This window comes from Kogia breviceps, chromosome 11 (genome assembly GCF_026419965.1).
Source record: "Kogia breviceps isolate mKogBre1 chromosome 11, mKogBre1 haplotype 1, whole genome shotgun sequence".
NCBI lineage: Eukaryota > Metazoa > Chordata > Mammalia > Artiodactyla > Physeteridae > Kogia > Kogia breviceps.
In genome coordinates this window covers 24,227,847-24,239,416 of record NC_081320.1, presented here as the reverse complement: position 1 = coordinate 24,239,416, position 11,570 = coordinate 24,227,847, and the positions used below count along the sequence as shown (strand labels likewise).

The 11,570-nt window shown below is 54.4% G+C and overlaps 2 protein-coding genes across 3 annotated transcripts; one reads left to right on the top strand and one right to left on the bottom strand.

Annotated features, from left to right (window-relative positions):
* The first annotated feature begins 132 nt into the window (after positions 1-132).
* On the top strand, positions 133-7,080 carry DQX1 (DEAQ-box RNA dependent ATPase 1). 2 transcript variants are annotated; one of them, XM_067007364.1, is made up of 12 exons: positions 133-331; positions 699-954; positions 1,242-1,435; positions 1,843-2,227; positions 2,579-2,812; positions 2,904-3,003; positions 3,109-3,267; positions 3,345-3,536; positions 5,374-5,493; positions 5,669-5,859; positions 6,193-6,383; positions 6,663-7,080. In XM_067007364.1, the coding sequence occupies exons 2-12, from the start codon at positions 718-720 to the stop codon at positions 6,817-6,819; spliced, it is 2,160 nt and encodes a 719-aa protein (XP_066863465.1). In that variant the 5' UTR covers positions 133-331; positions 699-717; the 3' UTR covers positions 6,820-7,080. The 2 variants fall into 2 exon arrangements, with proteins under 2 accessions (XP_066863465.1, XP_058934520.1); XM_059078537.2 differs by lacking the exon at positions 133-331 and having other exon boundaries at positions 508-954.
* Positions 7,081-8,811: 1,731 nt separating this feature from the next.
* TLX2 (T cell leukemia homeobox 2) lies at positions 8,812-10,215 on the bottom strand. Its single transcript, XM_059079047.1, has 3 exons — positions 9,816-10,215; positions 9,131-9,368; positions 8,812-9,028 (listed from the first exon to the last, which is right to left on the bottom strand). Exons 1-3 carry the CDS (start codon positions 10,213-10,215, stop codon positions 8,812-8,814), a joined length of 855 nt encoding a protein of 284 aa, XP_058935030.1.
* Positions 10,216-11,570: the final 1,355 nt, after the last annotated feature.

Genomic DNA, 11,570 nt, shown 5'->3' with positions numbered 1-11,570 from the left:
AGGCCCAGAAGCAACTGGACCCTAGCTTGGGTGTTCAGCCCAGGTATGTGAGGAAAAAGCTGCAAAACTGCAAGTCCCAGGATGCCTTTCACTAATGAGCACAGTACACAAAGTCTGCAGAGTTCACACATGCTCAGTGTGGTGGCTTGAGCCTATTTTCCATACGGTGGAGCACATGGCCCCACCCCAAAACAGCCTTTAGGACTGTTGAGGCACACCCCAGGGTGGAGCCGGAATTTACCTTTGTACTTCACAGCAGGTCAGGGTTATTGGTGACTTGTGTGGGTCTGGAACTGGCTGGTATCCTGACACGTCTCAGAGCTGCGAGCAGGTTTGAATCCAGGATCCTTGTGGCCCTGCTCCCTGATTTCTACCCTGCTCCTCCTCTGATTCTTCATTCTTTTCCCTTGGGGACCTTCCCACAGATTACCATGTCTCATAGAATTTCTGCTGCCCCTGAGGACCCCTGTGTTAGTCAAAGGATTTTTACTATCTGACTACAGGGTAATAGTCCACTTTTGATAGTCCCTTACTTGGAGACTCAACTCTCCACTGTTTCCTGGCAGGCAAGAAATACTGGGAAGGATGGACCTCGGTGCATTATCACTTGAGGGTACAGGTTAGGGATCAGGGCTGAGGTGGGCAGATGGTGTCAGTCACCAAATACGAGGCCTTGATGTCTGCCTTGCCTTCTGTAGGTCCTGCTAGACAACCACCATGGCCTCTCAGGTTCTCGGGCTGGAAGAAGAGCCTGGCCCAAACCCTGGGGATTCTGAACTGGCTGTGAACCCCTTTGACGGGCTCCCCTTCTCTTCCCGCTACTACGAGCTGCTTGAGCAGCGCCGATCCTTGCCTATCTGGGCTGCTCGCTTTATCTTCTTGGAGCAGTTGGAGAGTAGCCCCAGTGGAGTGGTGCTGGTGTCTGGAGAGCCTGGCTCTGGCAAGAGCACCCAGGTTGGGGAAGATTCTGGGAGTGGACAAACGGAGGGGCTAGGAAACTGGCTCTTCCCTGGACAAGGGAGGCGGGGCGGGGGGGGGGCGGGGAGGTGGGGGCCAGGGCGGAGCTGTGTGGAGTAATAAGGGAGGTGGGTAAAAGGAGACAGGCTGGCCCCAGGGTAGCTGGTGAAGGACCAGGGGACTCCCCAAATAAGGAGAGATTAAACTGTCCACAGCTCCCCCAGCACTTTTGACTGGAGTTCTATATCTTGCTGACTGGTTGTCCTTCCCTACCCTTACCCCAGATCCCACAGTGGTGTGCAGAGTTTGTGCTGGCCAGGGGTTTCCAGAAGGGCCGGGTAACTGTGACTCAGCCCTACCCTCTGGCAGCCCTGAGCTTGGCCCTGCAAGTTGCTGATGAAATGGACCTGACCCTGGGTCATGAGGTTGGATACAGCATCCCCCAAGAGGACTGCACTGGGCCTGACACTCTGCTCAGGTGTGGCCCCCTGCAGGCCTGACCCAGATCTCCTTCCCCTCATCCAGTAGAAACAAGCCCAGTCTTCTGATATTTCACCATTCCCTCCCTCAGCCTAGCTCACCCTTTAAATCATGCATGATGCAACTGCTGAATTCAACCCTTTAACCCCAGCCAGGGACCTCAGACATTCAACCTCACCCTCGTCATGAAAGTCTCACTATCCTAACTGGAGTACAACTTGTGAACAGTGTCACCAGTGGGGTTATGGGTGACAGGTAAAGGTCCATGGGCTCAGGAAGTCAGTCACGGGGTCTTTTTCTGATCTTTACTATCAGAATCTAGGCCCCCTGGGGAGAAGCTCCTCTGAACTTCTGGGGCTGGTCAGTGTCTACACTGACTCCTCTGCCCACTGCCAATGTCAACAGGTTCTGCTGGGACAGGATGCTTCTGCAGGAGGTGGCCTCGACCCGGGGCACTGGAGCGTGGGGTGTGCTGGTGCTGGATGAGGCTCAGGAGCGGTCAGTGGCCTCAGATTTGCTCCAGGGGCTCCTGCGAGATGCCAGGCTGAGAAACCTTCCAGGGGACACCAGAGTGGTTGTAGTTACTGACCCAGCCCTCGAACCTAAGCTCCAGGCCTTCTGGGGCAATCCTCCTATTGTACATGTACTTGGAGAGACTGGCAGGTGTCCCATTCCCGTCTACAGGGACACTGTCCCTACTGATAGAGTGGAAGCTGCCTGCCAAGCTGTGCTTGAATTGTGTCGGAAGGAGTCTCCAGGAGATGTGCTAGTGTACCTGCCCAGTGAGGAGGTAAAAACTGGGATGCAAAAGGAGGTACTCATGTCTCATGTTTATCCCTTCCTGTCCTGGGGGGAATGTGAGCAATGCTTGTTAGGAACATTGAAGTTCTAGTACTTACTCTCCATTGGAGTCCTGAGGAAAAACTCTGGGGTTTCAGGGTAAGAAGGTCTACCACCCTCTTTTTGACTCCATACAATGCAGGGATTTGTGGTTCAGTGAGCTCCTGAAATTATAACACCCCAACTTTATGAGTATGTGCATTTTTTCAGAATGAAGGGCCATAGTGTTTAATCAGTTTTTCAAAGGGGTCTGTGACCCACAAAGGTGAGAACTACCCTAATACCCCACCCCTTTCCTCAGGAAATATCCCTGTGCTGTGAGTCCTTGTCCAGGGATGGGGGGTTCTTGGAGAACCAAGGGCCTCCACCACGGGTGCTGCCCCTTCACCCAGGCTGTGGACAAGCTGTTCAGGCTGTGTATGAGGACATAGAATCGGGTGCCCGAAAGGTTGTGGTCACTCACTGGCTGGCCGACTTCTCCTTCTCCCTCCCTTGCATCCGACATGTCATTGACTCAGGACTGGAGCTTCGAAGTGTGAGTAAAAGAGAGGTGAGGGGATGTGGGGGCTAAAGATAGAAATAGCCCCCTCTCATCTGTCTTGGCCTTGATTGGGGGGCGGTGACAGGTTTACAATCCTCAGATCGGAGCAGAATCCCAAGTGTTGAGACCAATCAGCAAGTGTCAGGCAGAGGCGAGACGACTGCGGGCAACAGGGATCCTACCAGGTAAGAGCCTTTGCCCTCAATGAGATCAAACACGAAAAGAGTTACCAGCCCATGAGCCCTGAGAAATCTACAGTGGTCTTCTTTCCCAGGTCTTTCTCCCCTCAGGATCCTGCCTCTGCCTGTATCCTAAGTCCTTCCTAGAACTAGAGGCTCCCCCGCTGCCCCAACCCAGGGTGCGTGAGGAGAATCTGAGCCCCCTGATATTACTACTAAAGAGGAGACAGATTGCAGAGCCAGGAGAGTGTCACTTCCTGGACCGGCCTGGTGAGCACCCCTCCTGCCCAAGTCCTGCCGTCTAGGCTCTGAGACCCCCTGCCCTGTAAGCCTTGTTCCCTCTCCAGCTCCAGAAGCACTGATGCAGGCCCTGGAAGATTTAGACTATCTGGCAGCCCTGGATGATAATGGGGACCTGTCAGACCTGGGAGTCATCCTATCAGAATTTCCCCTGGCCCCTGATCTGGCCAAAGCCCTGCTGGCCTCGTGCGAGTTTGACTGTGTGGATGAGATGCTCACCCTGGCCGCCATGCTCACTGGTATAAATCGCTTCTCTCTCTGGCTCTTATGGCCACTTCAGCCTTCCCTTTGGTGTTCTGGTGCTCCTAAAGCTGGCCCATTCGCCTTTGCTCTAGCTGCCAGCGCTCACAGTGCCTAAGGAACTAGGCTTCATCACTTATCCCTCTCCGATCTCTCTGTTGGTTCTTGCCCCTCAATATGCTTAAATCTCTCCTACCTGTTATTACTAAAACTGCACCCCTCTTCCTCAACCCTACACTCCCCTTCGGCTATACAGAATAATCTCTATCCTGTTCAGTCTAGGGTATTCCTCTCCCACTGCATTCCAGCTTCAGGCCCACCACAACACTGACACAGCCTTCAGCTCACCAGTGGCCTCCTAGAGACCTAATCCAATGAACACTTTTGAGCCCCTGTTCATGACTTTCTTTTGACACTTGAGAACCCCAACCATTCCCACCTTAAAATTGCCCCCTCCCTAAGCCTCTGTGACCCACTCCTTGTGGTTTTCACCCTAACCCTCTGGCCACTCCCTAATCTCTTACTTGAGCTCTTCCTCCTCTGCTTCCTCCTCTGCTCCTCCACTGTTAAGTTGGACCTCAGGGTTCTGTCCTTGCCCCTTTTGTCTTCCCATTCCCTGAACTCTCTGAGCAAGTTCATTCAGCCCCGTCGTCTGAAATGCCACAATATCATTCTTCTGAATCTTGGATTTATATATCTAACTCCTGATGGACGTTTCTATCAGAATTGTCCATAATACTTCAACCCAGAACTGAACTCGCACTTTTGTTGTCATTGTTTTTGTTGAGCCTGAGCACTTTTTAAAAAAAATAAACTTATTTTACTTATTTATTTATTGGCTGTGTCAGGTCTTCGTTGCTGCGCACGGGCCTCTCATTGTGGTGGCTTCTCATGTTGCAGAGCATGGGCTCTAGGCGCACGGGTTCAATAGTTGTGGCTCGCGGGCTCTAGAGCACAGGCTTAGTAGCTGTGTCGCACGGGCTTAGCTGCTCCGCGGCATGTGGGATCTTCCCGGACCAGGGCTTGAACCCGTGTCCCCTGCATTGGCAGGTGGATTCTTAACCACTGCGCCACCAGGGAAGCCCAAGCCTGAGCACTTTTTTAAACTACCCCCTCACCACCACCACCACCACCACAAAATCATACAATCATCTCTGCAGCTCCACTATCATCATTCTAGACTAACCTTTCTCCAGGTTTTTTCATTTTTCTTTTTCACTTTTCCTAATTTTTAAAAAATTTACCTGTTTGTCTCCATACTCACAGTCAGTGCCAGTGTTACCTCATCACTACTCTGCTGGATTCCTTTAGTAGCCTCCTAACTAATCATGTGAACTTCTTCCAAACACGTGGACTCTTAAAAACTCTTCTTCGTCAGCTATTCTCTACCTTCCAAACAGAATGTAAACTCATTCGCACAGCACATCCAGCCTCTCTTAACCTAGCCCATACCTACCTCTCCGGCTTAATCTCCTGCCACGCTGCCACACATGCCATCCCCTCCACTCATATACTAGGTGCTTGCAGTTCTCCAGACATGCTATTCCTATGGTCTTTCTAGACCTCTGCCCCTTCTCCACTGAACTAATTCCTACTCAAACTTCAGATACTGGCCTGCACACCGATTGGGCTTATCAAGTTTGCTTACTTGTTGATCTGTCCCAAGCTTCTTGAGGGCAGAGACTGTTTTTCATTTATTTATCTTCAATATTCTAATAAACTGCATAGCCTCTAGAAGTCTTTTGAATAAAGTTCCCAAAGTGACACTTCTACCTCTTCAGTGCACTGCTGTCCTTTCTCATTCCCCAAAATGAACTTCCTCTCTTCTGCCTCCAGCTGCCCCTGGGTTTACTCATCCTCCACTCTGTGCAGAAGAAGCTGCCCTGCGTCGGGCGCTAGAACACGTGGATGGTGATCACAGCTCTCTGATCCAGGTGTATGAATCCTTTATACAGAGTGAGTGGTCCAATCTGCATCGTCTTACAGAATCCAGATTTTCCAAAGAGAGAAAGTGGTGTGCAACCAGCTGACAGATCTCTATTCCCAGGAAAAGGAAGCCCTTTGGCCAAGGGTTGGGTTCTTTTGGGGGTCTCAACGGCTTTAGCTATAGCTGGTCCCTTTCTATTCCTAGGTGGAGCAGACAAGTCTTGGTGCCAGGCTCGGGGTCTAAACTGGGCAGCATTGTGCCAAGCCCATAAACTTCGGGGAGAACTCCTAGAACTCATGCAACGGATTGAACTTCCCTTGTCTCAACCAGCCTTTGGCTCTGAGCAGAATCGCAGAGACCTTCAGAAAGCACTGGTGTCAGGATACTTCCTTAAGGTTAGGGGAAAGAGTTGCGGTGACTCTAAAAGGAGCAGAAAGTAGAGGAAACAAAGATTGGTGTATGTCACCTCTGAAATTGGGGTCCAGGTGGCCATACAAAGGATTCTTTAGAACCAGGAGAAACTTTTCCTTTGAGGTTTTGGATACAAGGGGCTATGGAGATGCCATACAGTATGGTAGTATGGTAGGACTATAACACCTAGAGGTATGCTTTACTTTTAATACTCTCACCACCCTTGCTAATAAATCTTTCTCAACCCCCTTTTCTTTCTTCTACTGACTGACACTTCACTCTCACTTATTCATTCAATATCTTTGTCTTTCAATGAGGTGGCCCAAGACACAGATGGAACTGGAAATTACCTGCTCCTAACCCATAAGCATGTGGCCCAGCTCTCCCCATACTGCTGCTACCGAAGCCGCAGGGCTCCCGCCAGACCCCCGCCCTGGGTGCTTTACCACAATTTCTCCATTTCCAAAGACAACTGCCTTTCCATTGTTTCTGAGATTCAACCACAGATGTGAGTTCCCTGACAACCCTCTTACCCTCTTGCCCCTGGGTTTACTCGTCCTCCACTCTGTGCAGAAGAAGCTGCCCTGTGTTGGGCACTGTCTCCTCTTCCTGGGGCCAAAATTAAAGCTAGGGATTTAGAGACCCTAAGAAGAGGAGGGGGTCTTAGTGGTTTGTAGTAATATATGATTTGAGGAGACAGGGTTTGTGGAAGGGGTAGTAAGAAGTTTAACAACATGCATTATAAAAGAGGATACAGAAATCATCTAATTATGATTATCTCTGTCAGGCTGGTGGAATTGGCCCCTCCATACTTCCTGAGTAACTTGCCCCCTAGTGAGAGCAGAGACTTCCTGAACCAGCTGAGGGAAGAAATGGCAGATTCTTCAACAGGGAGTGAATCTTCCTCCACCCAAGAGCTTGGAGATGCCTGTGTCCTGCAGTGACCTGCCTGCGGAGTGAAGCTGAGCTCATCTCATCACATTAGATCTTCCCTCAGGCTAGCACCTAGACAGCCAGCCAGATTTAGAAGCCCAACGTTAAGGGTCAAATACTGGAAACGTGAGTCCCAAGAAATGATGGGCTGGAGTGGAGCGAGTTGGGAAAGCCACAGTCTAAACAGAGTAGGACCCTTTCCTTAGCTTTCTTCTATTTATTGGAGAGGAACTAACATGCCTTTCATATACCCAACTTATGCCAAACCCATCCTTGTGTTCCCTTTTGGTCTATAAAAGTTCTTTTTATATGGTGTCAAATTTGAGTTTGGTTCTGCGGCAGCATTTTCAATATCCATGAGTTAGAGATGAGTTAGTATGAAAGAATGAGAGTCAACTCCAACAGTGATATCCTCTTGCCTGGTTCCCACCTCTAGTCAAGACTTGTACTATGACTAACCTAGCTGTCACTAACATGGAACATGAGTAGTTTGACTACAGTTGGCATCTAACCCTGCCTAAAGCTTACCTCCCTCTATCACACTGCTCTTGCCTCCAGGGGAGAAAGAAAGGCAGTGCTATAAGAATCAGACAAAGTCTTCCCTTTTGTTCTCATACAACTTAAATCCTGCTCCTTCTTAAACCCCAAGGCTACTGCAGCCATACCCAAACTCTTAACTTTCCATCAACAAGCTTCCCAGCAGTCCCTGGCCCACTCACAAGTTTTTCTAACAACTTCAGGGACATCATGCTTTTCTCTTTCCAGCTGGGTACTACGTTCCCTTTTCTTCCTTTGGACTATTAATTTTGATATCCTCAATCATCTTGTACATTGTAAATGTATTTATAGAAATTGATGGAAAGAAAACTTTAATCCTTAGAACTTTGCTTTTCTCCTCAGAGTTTCCTCCCTTGGAGAGTCTGTCTGTTCTCATCATTCCATCAATTTCCTACCTCTATGTGGATGTCTACTGACCTCCCCCAAAAGGCATTTTTCCAGAATTTATTCTCTCTAGGACTAACATTTAGTTTTGCCTGCAGAGTTAATCTTGGTTCTGTCTTCCCAATTTCCCTTTCATCATCCACAACACCATTGATTTCTTGATCCTTTACATTTCCAACCTGGGAATTAACTTTGATTATTTTTAGGCCTATCACTTCCTAATTATTTGCCAAATTCTGCTCACCCTAACTCCATTGGGCCCATTAACTGTCCATTGCTTCCTCCTCTTCCCTCTCTGTCCCCGAGGGACACCAGAGCCAGATTAGTGTTCCCAGATTTTCTCTTGTATCGAGTGTGTAAGTATACGTCTCGCCTGCCACCCACTTGTGTCTCAAGTGAGAGGACGTAGTCAGCAGGTTAAACACACAGACAACATGGGGCTCAAAGTCCTTAGCGATTATTTTACAGTTGAAGGATGAGATGCCCAGCGTAGGTAACCCTCTGGTTCCTGTCGCGGTCAGTCAAACTCGCTTTCCAGCACCTCCTCCATTACTCCTCTGTCGTTGACGGCTTCCTTCCTTCCTTCACACCTTTGCTACAGACCCAGCCCGTGCGGACTGCAGCCTCCTGATTCCAGCGGGGCCTGTAAACCTACTCCAGTCACACACAACCCCAGCTCCAACACACCCACGGAAGAATCCGGAGTCCCTCAAGAGAGCAGCCATTGGCCAGTCCTCCCCCCCTCCCTGCACCTCATTGGCTATCATACTGCAGGTCCCGCCCCCTCAGCGCCTCGGGTTCCAGCCACGGTGCAACAGTCTAAGTGAAAAATGGCGGGAAAGGTCACGATTAAGCGCGCAGGGCAACCGCGCAACGCTGGCCTGGGAGCCGGCAGTGGCCGAGGAGCCCTCGACGATAGCATCAAGGCCACCTCCTCCTCACACGCTCCACTGCTACGGAACCACGGGGTGGGCGGCCGTGCGCTCCAAGGCCCCGGGCCCGGGGCTCCACGCGGCGCCTCGGTCCGGAAAAGAGCGCTCGGCCGGTCGGGCAGGCGTCGCTCACACCACTGAGGCGAGCCCAGACACGGAAGCCACCTTGTTGTCCTCGGCCCAGGGCTGCAGGTTCTGCAGCGCGAAGAGCGACGAGTTGTGCAGGCAGAGCGGGTCCGGGGGCAGCGCCGGCCGTAGCGGCCGCGGTAGTGCGTCCTGCTGGAGGTGCAGAAGCAGTCGGCCCGCACGGTGCCGCTCTGCCTCGCGCTCCTCGGCCGTCTGGCGCCTGGTCGGGCGGAGACGCGGGGTCAGCGAGGCCGGCCCTCGCCCGCCCCACGCCTCACCGCCACTTGGCCCGGCCCGGTCCCTCGCCCGCCCCGCGCCTCACCGCCACTTGGTGCGCCGGTTCTGGAACCACGTCTTGACCTGCGCGTCGGTCATGCGCAGGGCCTTGGCCAGCGCCGCCCTCTCGGCCGAGGCCAGGTACTTCTGGCGCAGGAAGCGCCGCTCCAGCTCCAGCACCTGCGAGCGGGAGAAGGATGTGCGCGGCTTCTTCCGCTTTGGGGGGGTCCGGTTTTGGTAGGGGTGACCTATACGGCGCGTCCCGGAGAAGGGCGAGAGCGCCGCTACAGGGAGGAAGAAAGAGCAAGGCAGGGTTTTCAGCGCGGCCCGAGGTGTCACTGAGAAGAGAGCGCGGCTGCCGATGCTGCAGAGCTCCCGCGCCCGGTCCCTACGGTGCCCCAAGCTCGACACCGCACCAGTAGAGGCTTCTAGACAAGAAAAGGCCTCGGAAATGGCCCTGCCACTTGGGTGAGGGAGAGACGTCCCCCGTAACTTCACCCTGCCCTTCCCGCGGTGTGGACAGTGAACTGCAGAGGAGGGCGCGGGCATCGACGGCAGCTACGTCCCCAGCGCCTCTCAGCAGCGGGACCAAGAGATACAAATTGGGGGAGGATCCCCTGGGATTAGGGGCGGAGGGTACGAAAGGGGACCTTGAGTTGGAGCAGAAGGGTCAAAGATGAGGAAACCGGGTCAGTGTGGGGCATGACGCTGGAGGGATCGGGCAACCTCACCAGTGAGACGGTCCTTGGCATAGCGGCGGCCGCTGTCCATCCAAGGGAAGGTGAGTCCCGCTAGGCCCCCGGCGCCGCCCAAACCCGAGGGTCCAGGAACAGCAGGCGCGCCTCCCGCGGGCGGCTGCACTGGCAGCGGGCGGTGCGCCGGGACGCGGATCACGCCGCCCGGGCCCACACCAGAGGTGCCTGGTAGCGGGGCCAGCGAGCCCGCGGGGCCGTAGCTTGAGGCTCCATGAAATCCACCCGAGAACGCCACACTCTCCCCATGGCCCTGGCCCGCTCGACCCGGGCCTAGGCCGCTCCCGGGGGGTTCCGGGCAGCTCAGGATCTGATCGATTCCGAAGCTGATTGGCTCGTGGTGCGGGAGGTTGTGCGAGGCCAGCACCGCCGGCTCCATGGGTCCGGGTCAAGGAGGACCGCAGGAGGCTTGGCAGTTGGGGAGGGCGCCCCAAACAGCTCTGGGAGCCCAGCAGCGGAGCGTTTGGGGCGGTGGCCTCAGGGGCCTGCGGGGCTGGCCGTGGAGAGGCGCCGGGGCCCCCAGGACATCTTCATCCCTGTGTACGGGGAGTAACCGCGCCCGTGCCGGCCTCTGCCGGGCGTCGGCGCAGGGACTCGCATCCCGGGGGAGCGCGACCGACTGGGGCCCCAGAAGCGCCCTTGCCGACTCTGAAGAGCAGATGGACGCTGGACTGCCAGGGCCTCTGCCCGAGTCCGGGGTGGAGAGGGTTGGCCGGCTAGGGCTGTGGCAGTGACTGACAGATCAGCCTCGGGTGGGCAGTGGGGGCTGGGGGTAGGGCAGGGGCGGGGCCGGGCCTGTTAAAGGGGAAGAGACGCCTGTTTGCTCTCAGCGCGGGGAAGACTGGCCGGCGGGAATGGTGGGGGTGTTGGAGGGGGAAGGTGGCGAGGGTGTTATGAACTTGCACGGGAGGGGCCGGTGCTTGGGCCGCTGCGCGCTGAGTCAGCCGAGATGCGCAAGGCAACTCCATCCTCGCTGGCCTTTGCCTTTGGGGTTTCCTCGGCCTCACCGGCTTCCTTGCAGGTGCCTCCTCCCACAGCCCCCACTCTTCGCCTCCCGATGGGTCCTGCCTGACGACTCCCGAATTCGTTGTGGCCCCCGCCTAAATGCTTTCGAAGACCAAATCTCGTTGTGGCTTTCTGGCTGCGATGGGAAGCGGCTGGGGAACGGCGCCGGCGAGTTGGAGGCCCGGGAAGAGGACAGGTGTGGGAAGGGGGTGGCAGGGCGTCCGGTGGGCTAGGGCGGGGAACAACTACTCTGGGCCAGTGATCCTGGTACTCCTCCCGGCCTCTCTCATAGGGGCCCTAGCTGCATTCGGGAGCGCCCGTAATGGGTGCCCAGTGTTTCTTAGAATTTCGATTTTCAGAAATCGGTGTAAAGCGGACCCGTGGCTGCACCCGAGCCAACTCAGGTCGGTGGGGACTTGGGGCTGGCGTTCTGCCCCCGACAGGCAACCACCAATGCGGGACTCTGCCCCTCCACTCTGCGCCTAGGAAGTCTATTCTCACACACTCCCGCCTACCCCACCCCCCAAAAGGCAGGAGGACGAAATCGCCACAGGCGACACTTGGGACCTCACAGAAGTCTTCGGAGGATCCTAACCGCCTCATTTCGCATAGCTGCTTCACTCCACCCAAGCCCAGGAAACTGTGCCTGGAGCGTGTCAGAGAAGGGAGGTGGGGAAAGACAGAAGCCGCTCGGTGACCTTGTGACCTCTTGCCGAGGACCCAGGAGCT

Bases quoted from the DNA above. Each gene is read 5' to 3' on its own strand.
- TLX2 (XM_059079047.1), bottom strand. From the start codon at position 10,215: ATGGAGCCGGCGGTGCTGGCCTCGCACAACCTCCCGCACCACGAGCCA. The intron at 9,369-9,815 runs GTGAGGTTGCCC...TCCTCCCTGTAG, and splicing joins TGCCAAGGACCGTCTCACTG to CGGCGCTCTCGCCCTTCTCC. The intron at 9,029-9,130 runs GTGAGGCGCGGG...CCGCCCGACCAG, and splicing joins AACCGGCGCACCAAGTGGCG to GCGCCAGACGGCCGAGGAGC.
- DQX1 (XM_067007364.1), top strand. From the start codon at position 718: ATGGCCTCTCAGGTTCTCGGGCTGGAAGAAGAGCCTGGCCCAAACCCT. The intron at 2,813-2,903 runs GTGAGTAAAAGA...GGGCGGTGACAG, and splicing joins CAGGACTGGAGCTTCGAAGT to GTTTACAATCCTCAGATCGG. The intron at 3,004-3,108 runs GTAAGAGCCTTT...TTCTCCCCTCAG, and splicing joins GGCAACAGGGATCCTACCAG to GATCCTGCCTCTGCCTGTAT.